General features: G+C 51.8%; 1 protein-coding gene across 2 annotated transcripts in view; it reads right to left on the minus strand.

The window, feature by feature from the left end:
* AACS (acetoacetyl-CoA synthetase) overlaps positions 1–25088 on the minus strand; it is a 52947-nt gene that overhangs the window by 10095 nt on the left and 17764 nt on the right. For both annotated transcript variants that reach the window (XM_070475085.1, XM_020883527.2), the window contains exons 6-14: positions 17994–18108; positions 17735–17816; positions 13711–13858; positions 9336–9416; positions 8022–8146; positions 3420–3484; positions 3173–3295; positions 1162–1275; positions 353–478 (exon numbers count right to left, since the gene is read on the minus strand). In XM_070475085.1, the coding sequence (XP_070331186.1) occupies positions 353–478; positions 1162–1275; positions 3173–3295; positions 3420–3484; positions 8022–8146; positions 9336–9416; positions 13711–13858; positions 17735–17816; positions 17994–18108 (979 nt within the window). The remainder of the gene's footprint in view (positions 1–352; positions 479–1161; positions 1276–3172; positions 3296–3419; positions 3485–8021; positions 8147–9335; positions 9417–13710; positions 13859–17734; positions 17817–17993; positions 18109–25088) is intronic.

Consider the following 25088-nt stretch of genomic DNA (forward strand, 5'->3'; position numbering starts at 1 on the left):
AGCGAGCAGCGAACCTGCCCCCTCCCCAACCCAGCCCTGTCCCTACACAGGCAAACAAGCGGCTCGTGCCAGCTCCCAGGTGCCAGGCTCAGGGCCAAGCAGCAGGGGGCATGGAGGATGCTAAGAGTACACCAAACCCAGATCAGAGTTTCATTTGATGGCTTCAAGATGCAAGTGACAAGATACTGATCAGAAATTCATCATCACCCCTCTGGCGGAAGGAGCCAGGAGTGGCCTCACCAGGTTTTAGCAGGGAGAAGGGACTGGAAGGCGGAGGGTGCATCCAGAATTAGACCCCAAAGGCCCAGTCCGGGCGGGAATCTGGGCGGCTCCGCCTGCATCCTCGACCCACCTGGGAACTTGGAGAAATACGCCTTCCGGTACTTGCTGCCATTCTCGTCGTTCCAGAAGTGCGTGGGCTGGCAGGGGAGCGGCTTGGTGCACACCAACTCACCACTCTCCCCCCACACGGCCTTTCCTGGTCGGGGAGGGGCGACACGTACACTGAGCACACACCACGGCCATACCTCGGTGCCCTTTCTCTCCTTTATTGAAACCACAAGCTATTATGCAGTATTTCAGACACACACAAAGCTACGGAGCTGGTCCCACCCCCCTGCCCAGCCCTCCAACATCACCAAAAGCCATGCTAATCCCTCCCCACACAACTCTCCCAAATCTCTCTCTCGACTGCAACACTGTATTATTCCCTTGTGTGTATTAATACTTTTACTACATCCATGTGCATCTGAATAATGTCATTTTGCATGTTTCTAAACTCTGCATGGATGGCAGCACACTGCCCCTGTGCCTGCATCTCACCCTGGATCCTCACCAAGGTTAGGACGTGAGGCCATTGGTGGGGCAGCCTCAGCAGTGTTTCCAAAACTCAGATGCCCGCCTTGCGTGCCAAGCACATGGCCCTCCGTCTATGCTCCAAACCAACACCTATTCCTCTGCTTTAGGCTGAAGGCAGATGGGGAGCCAGTGGGGGTTAAACCAGGCTCAGAGGCCAACAGTCTGCAAGTGTTGGTGGGGAGGGGCAGCCCCTCAGAGGGGGCAGTTTCGGAGAACTGTCCCCCAGCAAAGCTACACATCCAAGCACACCCGGGTGACCACTCACGCCTCGTCACAAAGATAGAAAGGATTTGGGACTGTCACCTTGCTCATTCCATGCCTCCACAGCCATGCCCAGGTTCCGAGCCTGAATCTCCCCTTTGTACACAGGAATGGATGGATTCTGGCCCATGAAGCAGGAGACGATGTCAGTGCCACCTGCCAGCAAAAGGAGATCCAGGACTTATAAGACCGAGACAACTGCTTGTTTTTCATTGGTGAACCCTCCAGGAGAAAAGGCCCTGCAGGACAACCTCTCTGATTCTGTCTCCAGACAGTTGAGCCTCTTTTCAGGGAAGAACAGGGAGGTTATTCAGAAACTGGCACAAACCTCTCAGGTCTGGGTGGTTTACTTTTTTTTTTGACCAGGACTTCCTGCTGGAGGAGAAACCAATGAATGACCTCCCGTGGTCACACTGAAATCCAAGACTGAGGTTCATGGAAGATCGAAGTGTGGCCTGTTAGATCCGCCCGCAGGCACTGCCGCGGGAGATGGGTCATGTGCAAAGGCTCTTTGCTACGGTTCACATTCACTTAATCACCCGAGAAGCAGAAAGCCTGTGGTCCCAGGAGGGTGAGTCTCATGTGAGAGACACTGTGCTAGATGGGAAACACTCTGATTTCAGGAAGGAGCTTGAAAGGGAGGGTGCCATCAGAGTGCCTAAGAGGCACTCTGGGTGCCATCAGGAGGGAATGGCATTAACCCCCAGACCTGGACAACCCTCCCCTTGACAACTGTCCCCTAGAGCGGCACCCGGGAAGGACAGGGCCCCACGTGATTGCAGGGCAGGATGTCCTGAAGGCAGAGACACACAAGGGGCCCACCCAGGTGCACGGTGGAGGCAGATGGCAGCCCAGGGAGGAAAGTGGGGAGGGTGTGAGCGGGGGTCACCCAAGGAGCCCCCGACTCTGTCCCTTCCTAGACTCAACGATCCAGACACCAGTGTCCACTCTCCCCTTTATGTCTGTTTGTACCCCTAAAAAGATAGCCTTATGATTTAAAAAGTATTTTTTCCTTAATCAATGCTCTATGTATATGGATGGGGTAGGACAGGGGGTTTCAAAACCAACATAAAATGATTTGCTGAATTAATTCAGCAGAATTAACTCAGGTAGAGAATCAAAGTGTGAGGTCCTTCCTGCATCCTCCTGACACCTCGAGTCACTGGCTGATGCTTTTCACAAAAACGGGGAATTGTGTTCACTGTAGTGACCAGCAAGGTTGGACCAGCCCCCAGGGCCCCAAGGAGGCACAAGGGCGTGAGCAGAAGTGTTGCTTCCTCTGCTTCAGGATGAGAGCTGGGTTCACCAGACAGGGGCGGGAGGACCGACTGAGATCCGAACAGGCGTCCTGCCCCGAGACGGGCTGGGCTGGCCTGGGAAGACGACCCTGTGCCCACATGACCACCGCACCCCTGCCCACCAGGCGGGATCTGGGGAGGACCAGGGGATGGGATGGGGATGGTGGGGAAACTCTGGCTCTGGGACAACAGAACCAGGTCTGAATCCCACACTGGGACTTCCCTGGTGGTTCAGTGGCTAAGAGTCTGCGCTTCCAGTGCAGGGGCCCCAGGTTCGATCCCAGGCCAGGGAACTAGATCCTGCATATGCTACAACTAACACCTGGCACAGCCAAATTAATAAATTTTTGCTTTTTTTAAAATCCCACTCTGTACTCTTGCTAGCAGGTGGTCTTGGGTCAGTCACTTAGCACGCCCAAACTTCATTTTCTCTTTTGTAAAGAAAATAGGCTCTACCAGAATCAGTCATTTAGGGTCTAAGATTACAACCGATGTGAGGTGCGTGTGTATATTCCTCACCCTGGCAAAGGATCAGGAACTGCTAACTCCACGTCTGCAGCTTCTCCCTGGAACATAACTACCAAGAATCAGCAACATCACCCAAGCACACTCTGCTGACTGTTTATCCCAATAGATTCAAGCTGGGTGGCTTGCTGGGTCAGAGGGTAAGCACCCTGAGTGGCCAAGCCTGGCCCCCAAGTCCTCTGATCCTTCCAGAACCCTCCCTATGGCACAGGCGCACAATGGGGTCGTACCTGAGATGGAGCCCAGCAGGACGCTGCTCTTGATGCACCTGTAGACGTAGTCGTAGCTCTGGGCTTTCAGTGGGGAGCCAGTGGACAGGATCGTGTGCAGTGTCTGGAGACTGTGGGTTTCCACTACAGCCAGAAGCACCGAGAGATTAGAGCCAAATCGGACAACCTCTGCTGGCTTGCAGGAAATGGGTAACACAGCGGATCTGATTTCATTTCCAGGGATGGATGCGCAGGGAGGCAAGCTTACCTGGCCTCATGTCTTTCTCTTCGAGCACAGCCAGCCACTTAGCACCCGTTCCAAGGATGGTGATGCTGACACAAAGAAAACACCAGAAACCCGTCAAGGCTCTTCCATATTGCAGGTAACCATAGTTTTCTCCTATTAGTGACCCATTTAGAACAAGGCTGCAAAATCCAAGACACATCATTTTTCTGGGCTAAACTGATACTTAATATTTAGCTGAAAGCAAGTTACAATACCTGTTACTCTGAGGCCAGCAGTGACAGGTCTGCAGAGCACTCAGGCTCTCATTAACCTTTGGCTCTACTTAAAACAACCGTTTGTACATAAACCCACCATCTTTGGGGACACTTCCCTGGTGGTCCAGTGGTTAAGAATCTGCCTTCCAGTGCAGGGGACAACAGTTCAATCCCCGGTCAGGGAACTAAGACTTCACATGCTGCATGGCAACTAAGCCTGCACGCCACAACTAGAGAAGCCTATGTGCGGCAAGACCCTGAAAAAAAAAAAAATCCCTGTCTTCCCAACTGTAGGATGATCCCTTTCAGAGATCAAAGGAGGTCACAGAATCAAAACCCCTCAAATTCTGAGCTCACAAGATAATTTTCCAGGGAAGTGGAGAGGGCTGCTGGAGCTTTTGTTAGAAGAGGTGCCATGCTTGGAATTGCTGACCCATCTTCTTCCCTTAAATCAGCTTGTGTTTGTATGAAACACAAAACTGCCCCCTTCTTTTTGAACGTTTCAATTCTACAGTCCTTTATTCTTTGCTGAGAATGATACATTGTGCGTATAAATATTGCATTTTCAAGGAGAGGCTGTTATTTAATGTTCTGCTTCCTTCCAGCAAGGCAGCTCTCAACACGAAAGCTCTAGCTTCCTAGGTAAAGGATGTTTTCTCCTGGAGGCCAAAGGAGGCCATAGAATCCAGGTCCCAGGACTTCCCTGACAGTCCAATGGTTAAGACTCCATGCTTCCAGTACAGGGGCAAGGGTTCGATCCCTGGTAGGGGAACTAAGATCCTACGTGCCATGCGGTGTGGCCAAAAAAAAAAAAATCCAGGTCTTGCCTCTCCTCTCTGGGCAGTAAAACTATCCCTTTACACCTGGCTGGCAAGATTCATTCCAAGGAGACAGCCATGCTCTGCTTCATGTTCAGAAGTTGAGACACACAGAACACTGGGTGACTCAGGGCTCACTGGGCTGGGAGGTGCAGAATCCATGGGGGCGGGAGGAGGCGAGGGGGTCTCAAAGCCACTGTCTTTCATGCCTCCTGCCCCTTATTCTCTTCATTTCTCGGGGACACACTGTCACCACCAAAACCTCAGATGCCTCCTGGGTCACTGCACCCTAATGATGGCTAATTTGGAAGCTGTGAGGTTGTGGGGAGCAGAAAACATACTCAAGCCCCTCCCCAGCCCCCCACCCCAGCTAATTTCATAAACTCAGATAGTGTGTTTAATTCCAGATCACCTCTGAGGATTAAGGTCTCAGCCACTTCAGGAATATCTGTATTTTAAGAGAAGACCAGGGACCATCTCCAGTCACACGTACAGAGATCTCCAGCCACACATAGATTTCAGCTCATCCCCCATCCGCCCCCTGCCCAGAAACCGAGGGCCCTCTGTGGTCCTGAAGGGTGTTTAATTCACAGAAGTCCCTGCAAACTGTGACCCTGGTTATGTGTAGAGACTGAGACAGCATCCCCGGGGCCAGCCCACAGGCCTGCTTGTCTGAAGAAGCGGCGAGGCCTCCCCATCTGTCCCCAGGGCTTGCATAAGACGGCTTAAAAAACAGAGTTCACAACGCGCAGGCGCCCTCACGTGGTGCTCAACACTGTATTTTTAGCTAGTGAAGCTGGGAGTCACCCCACGAGAAACGAGGCCGCTCTCAGAAGCAGGGTCAGGATCCAAGCCCCAGAGCCCCGCAAGGAGCCAGACGCAGACAAGGCGCCACCAGCCTGAGCCCTGTCTCCTCTCAGGTGCCCTCAACTCCATGGTTTTTGGGGGATCATGAGCTCCCTCAACTCAAGTGACCCAGTGGTGTCTCGTTTCACTCAGAAAAAAAACCACCCTGCAGGTACAGCCCGGAAAACCCTGGGGGCTCAGAATCCCACACTCACCTCTCAAACACCTCTCATCACCCCTCATCACGAAGCATCACCTCCTGCCCTGCCTCCCATATCCAGACCACAAGGGCCTCCTTCCAGCCTCCCCAACACCCCCATCTTGGTCCCTTCTTTCTGTCCTCAGGGTCTGGGCACTTGCTGTTCCCTCGGCCTGGAACATGGGTCTCCCAGTCTTAAACATGAACTGCCTGCTCAGTTAAAAACCTGGAAAAAGACTTCAGAATTCTACCCTAACCCCAATCAGAATGTTCCCTGGGCTAGATTCAGGGAGCCTAGAAACATCCCAAAGAGGACAATCCATCCTTTAAGAGAGTCTTGTTCATATCTACAACATGATCGCCCAGTTATGAAACGTGTTAGTAAGCCTGTGAGCTGACACAATGATAATCAACAAAGATTTTGTCTCTAAATGTATGGACATTATTTCCTCCCCTCTCACCCATGTAGGCAGCCGGAGCACTGGGGTGTACTTCATGCACCCCTCACAGGTTGCCAGGTGGCACCTGCCTCGCTGAGCCCAGCAAGTCAGCCCTCCCAGCCAGGAGAAAGGGCAGGTCAGAGGGGCCCGGAGGACCACCGAGGCCACAGCTCAGCCAGGGTCCAGGGCACAGATCAAACCCGGATGGAAGGCAGAGGCCCAGCACGTGCTTACTAACAGTCCACAGGGCTGCGAACACATGCAAACTCGCCTGTGCACACCTGCACATGATCACATGCCAGCTCATACACACTCGCCCACAGACACGTGTGCTCTCCCACTCCCACTCACCTAGGCACATGTGTACACAGACATGCATATACACAGGCACATACATGCACCCCTGCACACAATCAAATGCACACATACACTCATTCACGGACATGCATGCTCACATTCACACTTTCACACTCAAGTGCATAAATGTTCACACTTCTGCACATATACACACGTTCACACGCAAGCATATACAGGCACACATTTGTGCACATATACACACACTTTCACACTCAAGTGCATGAGACTCACACTTGTGCACATACACATACTTTTACACTCAAGTGCATATATGCTACACTTGTACAGATATACACACACTTGTATATACTTAAACATATATATGCTCACACTTTTGCACATATACACATTCCCTCATCCACATGTGCCCACAAACGTACACTTACTCACACTCAAAGCTGGGTCTCCCTGCATCCTTCAGCCTTCAACTTCATCAGCTCTAAGCCCTGGGGAGGTACATTTGTCCCTCCAATCCCTTCCTGTAACCCACACACACACATCAGAAATGCCTCCACCTGCGCCCGGCTTACAGGTATTAAGGGCGAAGATCTTCAAGTCGCCTAAGTTCCCAGGGATTTGATTAACCTTTTGCTAGAAACAATCTCATTAGAAAATAACCTTCCTTGCTCATATCGTGAGCCAAATGTCAGAATTTAAATATTACCTAGGCCAAAGTTATATTTAAAATATTAATGGCCAAGGATTTAAGAACATTTGTGGCTCATTCTGTTTCCCCAGTGCGAGCAGATTCAAATGTAAAGTAATTAGACCATTTCAAAGTGTGGCTGACTTCCGGGCCCCAGGAGCCCTGCCAGCTGCCGTGTTCTCATTCCTGGAAACACGACCATTAGGCCAACAGTGACCACCAACCACAGTGGCGAGAATGCATCAGCCGGTGATGATTAATTCATCAGCCAACAAAGTGCTAATGAACCAGGGTCTTCTGACAGTTTCTAGCCATGACGTTGGGGAGGGGGCTGGAGGATAAATGGGGCCACTTTGCCCTTCCCCTGATGTTCCACTTTAGCTGGCTCTGCCCCTGTCACCAGGATGCCCACCTGTCACCCTGTTAACAGGACTGCAGGGAGGCGGAGATGCCCGCCCGCAGCACTGGCAGCAGGGCACTGGGCACACTGCTGAGTCCAGGACACCCTCGAGGCTCCGGCCAGCCCTGAGGGCTCGCAGCAAGGCTGCTGGGAAGGCCAGACACTGGGAACTCTCCAGGAACTGACCTGTCCTTCCTGAGATGACAGGATCCACACCATCCCCTGACCAGGTTAGTACGTTCAGGCTAGATCACTCTCTGTCTCACCCCCGTATGAAACACAGCTCTAATAAACCCTTCTTCTGCCTCTCTTCTGAGCTGCTCTGCAAGTTCTTAGAATCCAGAGTTCCAGAAAGAAGACCATGTTCCCTCTCCTGGTGTCCGAGGTTTCAGAGCTCACCCCTGGGCCAGGGGTGGAAGGGGGCAGCCTCCTCCTCACTACACAGATCTGACTGGTCAGTACCTGTTGGGGCACCCACCCTTTCCCACCCTCCTTGACAACTTCACCTGCCCTCAGCACCTACAGGTCCTCACACAGCCCCCCACCAAGAGGGGGACGTGGACAGATGGGGGCAGGTGCGGGGAGGGGGGTTGTGAAGCATTCCAGAGACAGCAGCAGAACCTCACAGCGGCCACTCTGCATCTGAGCATCCCGGCTACTTACCCGATCCTGTCGACCAGATCCCAGAGCACGTTGGGTGTTGGAACCAGAGGGGAGCCATCATACAGGACCACAGCAGCTCCCGTGGCAAGAGCAGACACCACCCAGTTCCACATCATCCAGCCAACCTTGGGTGGACAGAAAGGAACACGTGTCAACCGAGCACCGGGCGGGCTCCTCTCGGCCCTGTCACTCAGCCTCTCAGATCCCTAGAAACCAGCCGATGCTGAGCCAAAGGTGCCAAGAACTGCCTGTCCAAATATGAGATGCCCTGAGCCGGCAATTGCCCATCAGGAGTTGACGGCATGGATCAACACACACGTGTACACTAAGACATGTCGGAGAGCATCTCCTGCAGCCTCGCTGCTGACAAGAGGGGAAGGTCACAGAGCTGAGAGTGGTCACGTGACGCACACAAGCCGAGAACTGGGTGCTGGAGTGGCCCATCCACGTGGGACATGGGGGACAGTGCCTGGCACCTGCAGCACCCTTCAGCCTCCAATAAATCCCTTTCAGTTTGAATGAGGCAGAGTCCCTTTACTGCTCCACAAGGCTGAGGACCGACCAGCCTCACGGCGTCTCTGGTAAGTTCCGGCCCCCCTGCCCCCGGCTGAGCCACAGATTTCAGTCACATGACTCTCCTTCCCACCTCTACAGGCTCAAAGAAATTGAACTAACAGTCAGTCTCCTTTGTTTCTCTGGAATTCCCCAGGGCACCAGGTCTCCCAGCGACAACCAAGGTCAACACAGGAGGACGGGCCAAGGTAAGGAGGGACCTTGGTGCCAATTCAAGGAGGCAGCCACCTGCGGGGAGAAGGCACTGGCAGAGGGAGAGACGGAGATCGACAGGGAAGGATCCCACAGCAGAGGCCACTTGTGCATGCAGCCGGGGTTCCGTGCACACAGCCTGGGGTCCCGTGCACACAGCCTGGGGTCTTGTGCACACAGCCTGGGGTCCATGCACACAGCCTGGGGTCCATGCACACAGCCTGGGGTCCCGTGCACACAGCCTGGGGTCCCGTGCACACAGCCTGGGGTCCCGTGCACACAGCCTGGGGTCCATGCACACAGCCTGGGGTCCATGCACACAGCCTGGGGTCCCGTGCACACAGCCTGGGGCCCATGCACACAGCCTGGGGTCAGCTGCACACAGCCTGGGGTCTCATGCATGCAGTCTGGGGTTTGGGGCACGCAGCCTGAAGCTTGAGCTGTACTTCTGACTATTGACACATGCGATGGGGGAGAAGCGAAAAGAAGAGTAATGATAAACGCCTCCCTACCTGAGTGAACCAGAGCCCGCCCTGAGAGGGCACTCACCGTGGTATAATACAAGATGATGTCACTGCTGGTCAGGTTGCCGTGAAGAATGTGCTCCTTCAGGTGTTGGATGAGAGTCCCCTGGGGAGAAGTGAGTGAGCCAAGCAGCTTCCTCCGGGGCACAAAGGCACGCACAGAACAGACGCCCGGCCCCGGAGCAGGAGAGGTCAAGGAAGAGGCAGAGTTCTGACAGCCTTGCCATGACGAGCAATCTCCCATCCCTCTGTCACCTGACCCCTGAGACTCCCGGAGGACACAAGAGGAAACCCTGACCCTCTCCTGCCGACCTGCAGGCTCTGAGCGCCAGGTGATTAGGCACCCAGGGGTTCTCACACAAGATCCTGAAGCCAGATGCAGGATCTGGGGACACAGCCCCTCCAAAAACCTGAAAAGGCTGGACCACTGCACTCAGTCTGGCCACAGACAGCATCCGCTGGCCGACAACAATGATAGTCCTGGATGTTTAGGAACCTTTGGGACTCACATATTAAAATAAGCTTTGCAACCCTTGTACCCAAGAGAAATAAAAAAACAGCCATTAGGAGATGACCCCTTTGAAGGCACAACAGAAACAATCCTACCCACCAGGGACTTCCCTCGTGATCCAGTGGTAAAGCATCTGCTTTGCAATGCAGGGGACATGGGTTCAATCCCTGGTCAGGGATCTAAGATCACACATGCCTTGGAGCAACTAGCCCACGTGCCGCAACTCCTGAACCTGCATGCCACAACTAGAGACCATGCACCTCATCGAAAAGCTTCCACATGAAGCACGAAGATCCTGCAAGTGACAACTAAGACCCGAAGGAGACAAATTAATTAACTTTAGTAAAAAAAAAAAGAAAGAGGCAATCCTGCTCAGCAAATTCTCTAACTCAATGCCAGAGCCCCTATTCCAGAGTCCGTCCTGGACAGCACGCTGTAACCAGGCCTGCAGTGGGGGCAACCTGCCTAGGGATGGGCCACACAGGGGTTGGGTAGATGGTGGTAGAAAGGTTGCTGGGAGGTTCTCCAAGGCCACCCTCAGTCTCCAAGAGCTGAGATCCCTCAGCTTTACCGCACATGCATTGTGGGCTCAGGGGCCCCAACCCAGGACAGTCACAGACTTTGGAAAATCCCACAATCCACATTGTTCTCACTCACAGTGGGTGAATGATCGTGTGGAGACAGCACACATTTTGGGAATTCTTCTGATGAACACCAACTGTTCACATGGCAAATTCTCAGAAAGGACTGGGAGCTCCCGGGTCAGACAAACCTGAGGCCAATCCCCTTCCCATTTCCCTTTGTACTTAAGTCGGCACCTAAGCTTTATCTCTGCCTGAAAGGTATGCCTTTACAAGCCCAGCCTATTCATAACCCATCACACGTTGTTCATTTCCTCAGTACCCCCATTTTTTGTTTGTTTGTTTTTGACCGTGCCACGCAGCTTGTAGTATCTTAGTTTCCTGACCAGGAATTGAACCTGTGCCCCCTTCAATGGAAGTTCAGAGTCTTAACCACTGGCTCTCCAGGGAAGTCCCATACCCTCACCATGTGGACAGCACCAAACCGTCCTTTGCTTCTCTCTGTATGAACCTTTTGTTGTTGTTGTCGTTCAGTCACTAAGTCGTGTCTGACTCTTTGCAACCCCATGGACTGCAGCACGCCAGTTTTCTTGTCCTTCACTATCTCCCAGAGTTTGCTCAAACTCATGTCCATTGAGTCAGTGATGCCACCCAACCATCTCATCCCCTTCTCCTGCCTTCAATCTTTCCCAGCATCAGGGTCTTTTCCAATGAGTCGGCTCCTTGCCTTAGGTGGCCAAAGTATGAATCTTAATGAGTCAAATTAATAGTTCTTCTCTTAATTTTTAAATATTTATGGCAAGTCTGAACACTTTCCCTGAGGGTCAGGAAATACAAGCAACATAGTTTCCTGGAACTCAGGCAAGAAGACTCATTTTAAAAAAGGAAGAGAAGGAAGCTGTTTTCTGGCTCTTTCATGGGCTTAGAAAACACAAACCAGCAAACCAGGGCCACACCCCCTAACAGCCCTGGAGGCACAGTCGGTGCGGGCAGTCCCATCTTGCTGTTTTCAAGTTTCCTCTCCAGATCACTCTTGAAAACAGGCAAGACGCTTAGTCACTTCTCTGGAAGTGCAAGAGCCCAGTGAAGCCAGAATTAAGAACTTTTCCTGACTTTTCCACACTCTAAATATACCAGGCACGATGATTTTATGAGCCAACTACATTAGATCTAATATATTTTTATGTTCCACTCCTAAAAAAGTGACATTCAGTAGGCAAGTAGCACTAAAAATAAGAGTACAGTTGGGCATTTCAGTTTTTCCTAAAATGTGTTGTTTTGCCACATACACCCCACCCTCGCCTGCAAGGTTTCTAAAAACCCTCATCTCTTTGGCTGGGTATTAGGCTTCTGACCAGGTGGACTGGGGTGCCCCCTCCAGGGGAAGCATGATGCCAGCAGCCACACCTTAGAGTGGGCATTCCAGATTCAGTGCGATGCAACAGGATGGTTTGAGCAACAGGAAGAACTAGCTCCTAGAGGCCACTCGGCTTGGCCAGTGTTGCTTCCAGAAATCAAGGCTTTGGCCCCTGATATCCCCTCCCTCCCACCCCAGGGCTTCTGGGAAGTTGCCCGCTGTATATGAACAGGCTGTGTGCATCTGGTGGTTATAATTCATAACCTTCCATCAGACCGTCCGTGGATCCAAATCTAGGTAATGACAAAGCTGTGTTATGTATTAACTCCTTTCCACATTCTGATGAAGACACTGTGTAAAGAGCTGTATAAGGAGTTAATGTGATTCCAGTCTAAATGTTTCCTTCCTAAGGCAGGGATTCAAACAGCTTCTAGGTGCAAAGAACATCTGTAAAAGCTAAATGAGCTAGGATAAAAGAAATTTTATACTTCATCTTCAAATTCAACCATCTGACCAAGCAAAACTAGAAAGCTGTTTGAGAACGTGAGGTCTCTCCACTCAGATAATCCTCGGGCCTCCAGGAGGGGAGGAAGTGAGACTGTTAGGGTGGGCCATCATCCACTGTGACTGATGTTCTCACAAAAAGAGGAAATTCAGACACCAAAGAGACACTGGGGATGGCAGGGGGAACAACTCTCCCCGTGATCCAGTTGCTATGATGTGCCCCCAGTGCAGGGGACCTGGGTTCAATCCCACCAAGGCCTGTTGCAGCCATATAAATAAACAGTAAATATTTTTTAAAGAGCCCCATCAGGGATGTATATGCACAGAGGAAAGACAGTGTGAGGACACAAGGAGAGCGGCTCAGAAGGAAGCCACCCTGCCCACACCCTGGTCTTGGACGTTCTAGCCTCCAGAACACCGAGGAAGTAAGTTTTTGTCATTCATGCCCCTCTGGTCCATGCTATTTTGCTAGCACGGACTTTTGACTAATGCAGCTTGGGAAATCCTTCAATTAGTTGTACTTTGTAATGTAACCTACTAACAGGAAGAACAAAATCTGATTCCACGATTTCTCTTAAAGTCTGCTCTCCATTGCTTTTGTTACTATAATCACTAAAAAGATGCTATCTATAACTGTGAGCATACATAATGGCTTGCCTTGGGGAACCTGCCCCCTCTGCCTGCCTGTTAAACTAAAGAGCCTTTGCTCAGCTCACAGGATGACATTCAGACCCAGTCTACCTGGGAATGGCTGCAGGAAAGAAGAAATTAACACATCCCTTTCCCAAAACTGGCTAAGCCAGGAGACATTTTGCAAGATTTTCAGCAAATTTTTACTTTACTTCCTCATCTCCTCCCCCTTCTGTTCTGTCAAAGAAACTGCCCTCCAGACCCTGATAACATGGTGCTCTACGGCCCTAGCCCGCTCGGATGCCTGGCTCTCTAAATGAAGTTGCTATTCCATGCTTCACCGTCTCATCTCCTGATTACTGGACTGTTATGCAGTTAGCAGATTGAGCTTGGATTTGATAACAACCCAGTGTCTTTCAAAGTTTTTGACTCCAATCCACCGTCAGACAGAAGTTTTGCAATGCTGCCCTGCACCTGCCTGTCCATACCTGCACTTACATGACAGTTTGGAGAAACCACACCAACTCCCCCAAGACGTATTATGTGCTGATATTTCCCGTTCTCATCTATCCTGTTTCCTTCTGTCTAAAATGTGGCAAGACCCATCCACTGGGCTCACGATCCCCTCAGGGATCACTGTGTGCAGAGGGACCAGGGTGGCGCTGCAGAACCCCTGACCCCGTGGTGATGGGGTCACAGCAGCAAGGCCAGCATGCCTCCCTCGTCTCGCTTGAGGATGGATCTCTGTGTGGCATCCCACCAGGAAAGCGGGGACGGGTGCCACCTTCACCAGCAGGGAGTCCCCGAGCAGACCTACCCCGGCCGAGTGCACCATGCACTTGGGTGCTCCCGTTGTGCCCGACGAAAACATGATGAAGAGCGGGTGGCTGAAGGCCAGCTGCTCGAACTCCAGCTGCGGGGCTTGGTCGCCTTGCCCGGTGGCCAGGAAATCCTCCAGGAACACACTGTGGGCAGAAAGGCACAGGAGAACAACGGCGAAGGTTCTAGAACGTTGCAGGGCGGGGGGCACTCTGCCGAGTCCTCCCATTCGTTCCCCTCCAGGTCTACCTGGATGAGAGCCTGGACGCTGGGACCCACCTGTCTGAAAGCTTTTGTGAGGGAAGGGAGAGTCAGGGCTCACGGACTACGCTAACTGAAGGAAAATGGAGTGAAATTTTTGCTTTATTAGTGCCACTGACAGGGACCAAGGGCTTTTCTCCCGAGAGTCTAAGTGCTTTAATGTTAAACACAGCAGAGGGGGACTGCTTGCAATTAACACGCTGGCTGTTTATGTGCAAATTCTGCAGAGGGGGGCTCTGAACTGATGCTGGAGTCCTTAGAACTCAGGCGCCTCCCATTCGCTACTTACCATCTGACTAGCAAGTGCCTTGTTCCCCAGGTCCCCCAAGGGGAAGTGAGAGCCAAGTGGGCCTGAATCCTTCCTTCCCCCCACCCCCATCTCCCCAGCCCCTAGGAGAAGGGAGAGAAGGAGGTGACAGGTTTAGAGGTCTCTTCTGACAATGTAAAGGTCACAGCAAGAAGGTGGGATCAAGGTCCCACACGAGAGTTTCTATGACAGAAATCCTGCCAGACAATGATCCTATTCTCACTGAATCCCTATATCCTGAGGTTTACAATGGCCAGATGCAAACATCTGTCCAGGAACAAGTAAGATTCAGCCCAGCTGTCGGCCCTGGCCTAAACAGCCTGCCCTCAACTGTGCCCCCAAAGCTGACGCAAAGCCTCACTGCGTGTGATCAATGGCCACCGAAGGGGCTGTTTTCTGAGCAGAAACAGGACAGCAGAAGCCACAAAGCCACGTTGGGAGACAGGTGGTTTCTCTCTTTTGAGATCAGCAGGAAAAAAAATCAATCCCTGAACCCCAGCTCTGTTGCTCCACTGGTTTAGAAGGGAGAGAGGGGAGAGAGAAGAAAACAAACAAAGCTACCGTTTTGACAAATGGAACTTGCTTTCAAGGAAAGGGGAGAACTCAGTTCAACTTGGCTGGCAACAAACTGCCAACGATGATTACTCTGAAATATTTTCAAACGCATGCACACTCGAGTGAAGAACTGTGCTGGATTGCATGGGAAGGCATCCTTAAAGATGAGCCTGCCTCCTAGGGGAGGCAGGGCCATTTGAAAAGGGGACCCCAAATAATTCAATTCTGAGCAGTAAATAAGCAGAGTCCTCCTCTCCAGAGTATCAGGAAAATTATTCACTGTGGAACCCTCAAGCCAATGAAAGCCCCCACCTCCCATCCGAATCCCATTTATATAAAGGGCCCGATCTAATCAGATGCTTCACACAGAGAAAAACCTCTTCTTTCCACTAGTCTATAAATCACAGTAAATAGTGATGACTTTTGTTGTTTCTTCTAAAAATGAAAAGCCAAAAGGGCGGTCCCATTACAGGTCTCTGCACACAGGCACAGACATGCTTTCAGTTTATCTATGGCACCCAGCAATTGAAAGCTGGAAAGCAATGGGGCCTGATTCCCAGGGTGGACCGGTGGGGAGGGAGGGCTCTCCACATTGTCTGGAGCTAAATGAAGTGGTGGATGTTAATTCTCCCGGATGCTCTCATTGTACACCAATCACCGATAAACACATACAGAAAAATAAAAGCCAGGCCATTGTAGGGCCAGCAAACCATCATGTGTTCCTCCTGGCCTCTGTGCATTATGGCTCCATCGATAAAACCAAGGAGGGGGAGGGAGGTGGGAGGGAGGTTTAAGAAGGAGGGGACATACCTATGGCTGATTCATACCGATGTATAACAGAAACCAACACAATATTGTAAAGCAGTTATCCTTCAGTTAAAAATAAATAAATTCTTTAAAAGGGAACTAAGGTTGGGTGTAATTTATCAAGGTCGGCTGAGTTCCCACAGTCTCAGGGACAAGCCCACACCCCCGGGCTGGCCTGTTAGGGACCTACATGTCCTGACCTGGGTGCTCCAGAGGACACAGCTCACTCCAGTCTGGGCTGTCACCTGCTCATAATGACAGACAACATTACTGATAGCTAACTTCGTGCACACTGCTCAGCCTGAGAGGAAAGTTCTATTATCCCTACTTTACAGATGGGGGAACCCAGACACAGCAAGGTTGATCGCTGGTCCAGGGCCGCACAGCTGACATATGACCCAGAGCAGTCTGGCTGGAGGCCACAGCCTTCAGGGAGACTTTGCTGCAGCTCCTTTCAGCCTCTGGAATCCTGGTACCTGCAGCTATCCCCCGATCTGCGCCACCTCTCAAGGTCACTTCAGGTGTCGCCTCCCCCAGTTTCCACAAAGAAGCAACTGTGCTCATGTCTCACTTCCTGGGCACTGCCTGTCCCCTGACTCAGCGAGCATGGCTGTGTCTACTGGGATCAGTGGTCACAGCTCACCCTTCCTGCAGATGTGCCTTACCCCCGAGCTTGACTGTAAACTTGGGGACAGCACATGAACTTTATCCTGCTCAGTGCCCCAGGAGGTGCCTGGATAGACCCGCTCAGCCATGTCCACCCAAGAGCAAGGCCTCCACACCCCCTCGCTCGCTGCACACAGCACACACAGGAATCCCACCTGTGGCTCTGAGGCTGCTCAGAGACTCTTGCCCACGGTCCAGACACAAGGCTAAACGGATAGGTTTACCTGCGCAGGTAAACACATCTGATCTCAGAAGTCTCTCCTTGGGACCTTCCTGGCAGTCCAGAGGTTAAGACTCTGCACTTTTACTGCAGGGGGCACGGGTTAGATCCCTGACCCGGCACTAAGATCCCACAAGCCAAGAAGTGTGTCCCAAAAAAACCTACCTCTCTTCAGTGATCTCTTTAAGAAAGATGAAAGGTGGACAATAAGACCTTCAGGAAGAACCTCTACTTGGAGCAAATCATAATCCATTTTATTGATGCCTATTCAGAATTAAGGTGCTCACCACTCTATTCAGTGCTCAAGGCCTGAAGTCTCTTAGCTTATGCATGTCAGAAGAGGAAAGGAAGATGCCATTAACAAGGGGGACAAAAAACAGGTTCTAAAATGAAAAAATATGTATTAAGCATGTGAATGGCAACCCACTCCAGTATTCATGCCTGAGAATCCCATGCACAGAGGAGCCTGGCGGGGTCCATGGGGTTCCAAAGAGTCAGACACAACTGAGTGACTAACACCAACACCAGCATTCCTTTGTACATATGCATATACATACACACACATGCATGCACATATACATACATAGACACCATATACATACACACAAAAGTGCACACGTATCTGTAAACACACACACATCCACACACATATGCACGTGTGGATACACTTTAGACAGTATTCAGAACTGCTGTGGCCAAATGGCCTGGACCCATCCAAGCCCACCACCACTTCCGAGGGACAAGAGACAGGAAGAGTGAGGATGCCTGGGACAGGCTGTTCTGCCACTACGTCACCATGTGGCCCCGAGGGACTCCCTCTGGCCTCCGGTGCCCATCTACAGAATGATGATTTTTTTTTTGGCTGCACCAGCAACAGGTCGCAGTTGCAGCACTCGAGATCTTTCCTTGTGGTGCACGGACTCTCTAGTTCTGGCTCGCGGGCTTAGTTGCTTTGCAGCATATGGGGTCTTAGTTCCCAGATCAGGGCTTGAACCCGAGTCCCCAGCACTGCGGGATGGATTCTTAACTCCACCAGAGAAGTCCCTATGGAATGACAATTTTTAACAAAGACCCTGCATCTCCAAGATGCTCCCACTCCAACTGGAAAGAGTTACAGAACCTGCTGCCCGGTGGGGCCGTGACTATGTTCCATGTGGAATTAGTGATCAGCATGTGGAATTAGTGATCAGCATGTGGCTGGCTCACCTATTTGGAATCTTGGAGATGTCTATCTTCTCTCTGGAGGAGATGTAAGGAATCAGTACCACTTTTTTCAGGTCTGGTAGTCCTAAAAGCAGGAGGAGAAGAATACACAAGCTTATAGACCCTGACAAACTTAGTCACTGATCTTTCTCTTTTTTGATGAAATGTAAACAACCTAGGGCTGGGACTGCTCCATTTTTGTAGCTCACAGCTCCCAGGGACTCTTGCCCCTGCACCCCGCACCCCACACCAGCCCACGCACCCTTAACGACCCGCTGCAGCTTGTCCATGTGGTTGTGCTCTTTGCCATTGTACACTACGGCCTCCACGGAGAAGATGAGCTTCGGCTGGATCTGAGAAAACCGGTCCAGAACGCCCTGGGGTGGAAGGAGAGAGCCATTGTTGTACAACTTCCCTGGAGGTCCCAGGGTTAAGAATCTGCCCTCTGATGCAGAAGACACGAATATGATCCCTGGTTATGAGAAGGGGATGACAGAGGATGAGATGGTTGGATGGCAACACCGACTCAATGGACATGAGCTTGAATATACTCCAGGAGTTGGTGAAGGACAGGGAGGCCTGGCGTGCTGCAGTCCATGGGGTCGCAAAGAGTCAGACATGACTCAGCGACTGAACTGAACCGAACTGATGACCTAAGATCCCACTTGCCGCGGGGCAGCTAAGACCACCCACTGCAAACTACTGAGTCTGCAGAATATAACCCCTACCCCACCCCACCCATGCAAAAAGAAACACCATTAATGCTCAAGGAAACATCACTGCTCATCCAAAAGGCAAAATCTCCCAGCAGCCCATGGGACCACTGTATCTTCAGGGAAAGAAAAAGGAGCATGACCACCATGCCAGCCATGTCCCTGCATTCCCATCACCTGGAGGCCAAGAAAGACAGCCAAACAAACCAGACACGCACCCGAGACAGGATCATTACTTCACAGAAAGCATCAATGCAAAGAACACCAGATGGACTCACAGACACACACTGAGTCTATCAAATGGGAAAACAACATGGTGTTTGCACCACCACAATGGTTCCCCACTTTACAGAAAGAACCTTCCAACACGGCTCCTCTGGCGTTTGTAAGGGAAGGCTCACCTCCCCAAAAGGAAGCTCTGTATGCAAAGTGGTCCGACAGTTTGGTTCTCCTTTGATCTTCAATGACAGAGGTACCTGAATCCTCCAAATGACACTTTTTGCCAAGCAAATGGATAAAACCATAAACATGTACACTCATAAACCAGCCCATTTGAAAAAGCAGGCTCTCCACCCCCAGCAAGTCCGTTTACACCACACACGGAATCACCATCCCCCTCAAGCACATCTTTCTCACTGAGAGAAGGCACACCTCTCATGCACACACAAAACTGACAGGTGTAGCCTTGAGACACACCAATACAACCTGCACGCAGCCCTGAGGGTGACAGGCACAGGCTCTCACAGTCTCCCCTCCAGTTCCCCTTCCAGCCTGCCAAATTCAGACTATGGCACAGCCATCTTCATCACAAAAACAGCATCTGGGAAGGCATCACCGGACTCCAGACTCCTGGACCAGCACGCCTGGTCCCTTGCATGTAAGCCCAATGTAGCAGCTCAAGGTCAATGCCTGGGGCTACTCCAGGGGTGTCAGGGATGTCAGAACCCCTGTGTGAGGGTCTGATGGATAGGGTCTCCACCCTGGCTGCAGGATACAGGCCACCTGTGGCAGGACGACTAAACTCACCGGGTAACTAATTAACTGGCCTGGAGTGGCCCAGGCGCTGCTTCTCAGAGTTCCCCAGGAGTCGGCAAAGCACATGCTTAAGACAAGGGGAAGCCAGAGCCCCTAGGAATGGTCTTGGTGACAACAGTGTTGAGGTGGCCTGGCAATCTGGGCTTTCACAAGCCCCTCAGGTGATTCTAACGCATGATAAAATTTGTGACTCTCTGGGCTAAAGAGTGAAGAACTGAGATTCTACTTTCAATGTCATCCATTTTCAAGACACGGTGCCAGGCAACCAGAGTTCCTTGTCCTTGGAACATACAATCTATCTGGGGGAAAAGTAGCAAAGCAGTTAAATGTTACTGTTTCTAATTTCCAATTGGTTTCAGTGAACTACACTCATGGTTTAGGTAGCCAGGAAAACAAAAAGATAGAAGGAAGGAATAAAGTCATAAGGAAAAATTAGTGATGGATTTGATCAATAAAACCAAAATCTATTTTCCAAGAAGATCAATAAAATAAGCCTCTTGACAAATGTGATCGAGAAGACAGATAATATTTCTAGCCAACACTTACACGGTACTTATTACGTATCAGACACTGTCCTGGGCACTTTACTAATATTCACTCATTCAGTGCTCTGACACAGCATTATTATCCCCATATTACAGATGGATAGACCGAGGCCTACAATCATCCAAAGTCAGAAATCACACTTTTCTACAGAAAGATTAATTAATGACAAGGCACTATGTTCAGTGTTGTTAAAATGCCAAAAGCCAGATGAAGAGGATGATTCCCCAAGAAGACATAAATTTATCAAAAATGATCTAAGAAGCAGTAGAACACCTGAAGAGACAATAACCATGAGAGAAAAAGCAGTCAAAGGTCTACCTCTTAACACAGACACCAGGGAAGGACAGAACTGCACGCAAGTGCCGCCACATCCTCCAGCACTAGAACGTTCCTTTTATATAAACCATTTCAAAAGACAGAAAATGACAGAGAACAAGCAAACAGAAAAAGAGATTGCCAACCAATGTAATTTACTACACTAACAGATTAAAGGGGGGGAAAACTTGTGATTATCTTAAAAGCTCTCGCTTTCCTCACACAAAGCTTTACTAAGCTGGACACTTCCTCACTGACAAACGGTGTCTCACAGAAGTCTATGGCAAATACGTCGCTCTTGATAGAAGAGAGTCCTGGTAGGACATCCCAGGCGGTCCAGTGGTTAGGACTCTGAACTTCCACTGCAGGGGGCCCAGGGTCGATCCCTGGTTTGGAACTAAGATCCAGAATGCCGCAGCATGGCCAAAAAAAAAGCATCCTGGCAAAAAGCAGAAACCAGCTTCTGTGCCCAGACTGCCACGGTGTCCTGGAGTTCCAGCCAAGCCAGGAGCCGGGAGCTGGCAGAAAGGAGCCACGCAGCAGACAATAGAAATGGCTATGTTGAAAAAAGCCCTTGAGAACCACCAGGAGAACCAGGAGAACTGGGTTAGGCAAGGTGGCCACTTACAAACTCCACAGAGCGGCACTTCCCTGGTGGTCCAGTGGTTAAGACCCTACACTTCTACTGCCGGGGATTCAATCCCTGGTTGGAAACTAAGATCCCACATGCCAAGCAGGGCATGGAAAAAAAAAAAAGAGGGAGAGAGAGAGAAAACAACAGCAAGCTCCACACAGCAAAATAAACAGTATTCCTGGACCCCAGGGTAAGAGGGGCGGACAGTCCTCACTTAAGCTGGGAAGAAAATTTTTGCCTATGAAAACATTTACATGTACTGAGCGTTCAGCATCCACCTTTCCAGCTGGTGGCAGGCACTCACGCATCTGACTTCATGTCCCCAGCAGCAGGCTGGGGCTATGGTCAGCTCCACACTCTTGCTGAGGCAGGACCAGCATCATCTGCCCAAAGCTTCACAACCTGCCAGCGGCAGAGCTGGGGTTGCAGGCTGCTCCATCTGCCACGGGGGCTGGTGCTCTTAACCACAGCACTGCCTCTACCAAGGAAAGACTGACCCTCAGGACAGGAAAGCGACCGGGCAGCAGAAAAGAGCCAGGGCTGGGGTCCCCACAGACTGAATCAGGAGGAGGAAGCAAGAACCACGGCCAGAGCATCCCAGGAAGCCTCCAGAGAGCACCTCCGCTCAGGGGCATCAGGGGAGCAGGCTTCACAGTCAGGTGGAAGGGGAGCGGCAGTTCTGAGCTGTGGGTGCCACAATAAGAGCCCAGGGCAGGGGGGACCAGCCCAGGGAAGGGAAAGAAGTTCTAGAAAGTCTGGGGCCAGGGAGGAGCAGGATGGGGTCAGACAGGAGCCCTGGAAGGCGGCAGGAATTTCTACATGACACCTAGCATCCTTCTGGTGGACTAGCCCACACAGGTAGAAGGACCAGAGAGCAGTGACTTGGGGCCCAGACATCACAGGGAGAAAAAGCAGAGAGCAAAGACAACAAGTGTTTCAGAACCAGAGATCAGAACTGGGCACCGTGGAAAGACTCAGAGACCCCACGACACGGTGGTGGGTTCCTGGTGGGTCAAGCTGGGATCTCTGAGCATCAGAAACCAGCTGTTGGTCTATTCCGATCCAGGAGAGGACTGTTCATTCCTGACTGCTCTCATGTTACAATGAAACGAACACACCTGTGATCATGCAGCTGACCTGATACGGCGCTTAGCAACCAACCCAGCACTGTAACCAACAGCCAGGCCAGTGCTGGATCACATGACAGCCACCCAGAGTGAGAACAGCTCTACTGATGTTCACCTGGGTACATGTGTGCACAGGTACACATACACACACATAGCAACCTGAACGCATTCTGTAAGAGGAAGGGCTACAAGCCACTGGCCTGGCTCTTGGATGTATGGATATCAAAGGCTGAACTACCCTAGCATCTCTGAAAAAGCCACCCATTCAAAGGTAAACAGTGACACAAAGGAAAAACCAAATGTCAACACACACAGGACCTGGAGGTCTTGGTGAGGCTGGAAGGTTGGGGACCTGAAGAACAAGCACCCCACCCACCTGGAGATGTCCCTGAGCCCACTGGGGGGGGTGGGTATTCAAGCAGAGAGGGTGGGAGAAGTGGAACGGATGGGAGGAAGGGTGAGGCGACGGGCAGGGGTAGGGCAGACCAGACCCAAGGGGTGTCAAGGGAAGTGAGAAATGGCCCCCAGCATCCTTGAGCAAAAGCTGCATCCCCACCCTGCCCCAGAACATCCCATGCAGACAGGCACATGGCCTGGCAACAGAGGGGGTCCTGTCATCACCAGCCCGGCTAGGCGAGGAGGATTCATCCGTGGGCAGGTGAGTCCACATGTATGGAGACCCTACCCCCATACCTGTAAACTGCCCAGTAACTATCCCCCCTGCGTGTGCCACAGGACTAGAACCTACTTCATAGTCACTAATGATGTAACCCCGTCACATAAAAAAAGTTAAAATCAGGATTTGCAAGAGAGTAGCAATTTTCCCTTTATTATGGGAATTTTCAGTGATCTGCAACAGAAAATGAGTCAAAGTAGGAAAAACATTTGTACTTCACTGCAAATTTCAGAAACTGACCCTTTACGGAAACTGGAGGACCATCTAAAAATGGTGATGCCAGAAATTGAGAACAGTAGCCTCTTTTTTGTTTATTTATTTGGCTGCACCAGGTCTTAGTTAAGGCATGCAGGACCTTTAGTTGCAGCATGTGGGGTCTAGTTCCCTGCCCAGAGATCAAACCCGGGCCCTCTGCACTGGGAGCACAGTCTTAGCCACTGGACCACCAGGGAAGTCCCCAGGAGCCTCTTTTTTAAGTAGATTTGCACACCGCTGAAGAGGACCCACCGTCGCAGGCCCACAGGACTCCCCTTTCCCACCCCAGGCCCCATCTCATCATTAACTCGCAGTGCTTTCCTGCAGGTTTTAGCTACTGGAAGAAAACAGAGAAGATACCTGAGGCTCTGGGGTCCTGCTTTCTACCAGGTCCTTGCTGTGTTTAGTTGCTCAGTCATGTCTAACTCTTTGCAACCCCATGGACTGTAGCCCACAAGGCTCCTCTGTCCATGGGGACTCTCCAGGCAAGAGTACTGGAGTGGGTCTCCACGTCCTCCTCCAGGGGATCGTCCCAACCCAGCCAGGGATCGAACCCAGGTCTCCCACATTACAGGTGGATTCTTTACCATCTGAGCTACCAGGGGAGCCTACGGGTATCGATGCCCACATGAGCAAGTGCTGTGGTCCAGGTTACTTGGACCAGGGCTTCCTGGACACAGGGCTCACCCTTGGGAGCTGACAGGTGGTACCAGCAGCCGGGGGGGGCCCTGAAGTCACCAAGCTGATACATGAACTGTCAGCTGCTCAACACTCACTCCCGAAGACTGTGCGCATGACTGTCTGCCTCTGGCTCTACACAAGGGGCTCAGCAAAATGAGGACCACCTCTCAGAACTCAGGGCAAAGTGAAGCATCTTAGTAGAAAGATGTTTGGCCCTATCATTTTCTAATGGAACAGAGGGCTCTCCCCAGACTCAGGCTGTCGCGTGGCAAAAGATTTCCCTGAATCAAATGTGCTGAGGTTGAGGTCAGAGCAGAGCCACGCTGCCATCTAGTGCGCACGCGCGGCGGACAACAGCCGCCACATCAGAAAACCCAAACCAGCCTCAACCCAGGGAAGGAATGCCTGGGACGCCCTCCAGTGGTACCCATGGGCTGCGTCCTCTACACTACAGGACTTCAGGCCAGAGTCAGCCGGAGTGGCCGGTGGTGGTGACATTCCGCACAGGACAGGCTCGTGAGAACAGGCACGGGGTCAGGGCCAGCTGCTGATGCTACAAGCAAGTGGGAGGTACCCTGTCCCCTAAGGCCACCCGCCCTGCACCTGGCGGCTCAGACCTGCCACCAGGGGCCAGCTCAGGACCTCTACTCTCCGAAGCTTGTGATGCCCTCAGGCATAAGCTTCAGTCAGGCTCCAGACAGTCACAGCCGCATCCTCCTGCCACAGAGCTCTGCCAACATCTCTACAACTGCTTACAAGTTCCAGTTCACTCAGAAACACTCGCCCCTCCGGACTTCCCCGGAGGTCCGGTGCCTAGGACCCTGCGCTCCCAATCCCTGGTCAGGGAACCAGATCCCACATCAGGAATGCTCGGGGGTGGGTCAAGGGCTGTCCCAACCCTAGATGGGCGTCACTGCTGCTGTCCTCACAAGCCCCCTGCGGTGTGTCCCCAGGAATGGGAGCCTGGAAGCAGCACAGCCCGATTCAAACCCGGGCAGGGGCCTGCCTGCTGGTAACCTCCATGCCACACGCCTTTTCCAACCCTGAGGCACCTTCACCACTTCCGGGCAACACAGCTCAAGGGCTGCTAAGGGATTCAAGGACAACAGTGCCCAGGGACTGGCTCCCACAAAGATGGCCCGGTCCCAAGCTCACATGGCCCCACAGAGGGCCTTGGGGATCAAGAAGTCACCCCGGAGCTTCAATCTCAAGTTGGTCTTGGAGGAAGGTGATCTCGCAGAGGCCCAGCAAAGCCCCAGGAGGCACAATCACGGCTACCAGTGATGAGGGCCGGGATGACCACCCTCTCCCTGAACTCAGCAGGGTTCGGTCCTCACCCCATGGGGCAAGGACTGGCCTCGACCAGTCACTTCAC

This window comes from Odocoileus virginianus, chromosome 12 (genome assembly GCF_023699985.2).
Source record: "Odocoileus virginianus isolate 20LAN1187 ecotype Illinois chromosome 12, Ovbor_1.2, whole genome shotgun sequence".
Classification (NCBI taxonomy): domain Eukaryota; kingdom Metazoa; phylum Chordata; class Mammalia; order Artiodactyla; family Cervidae; genus Odocoileus; species Odocoileus virginianus.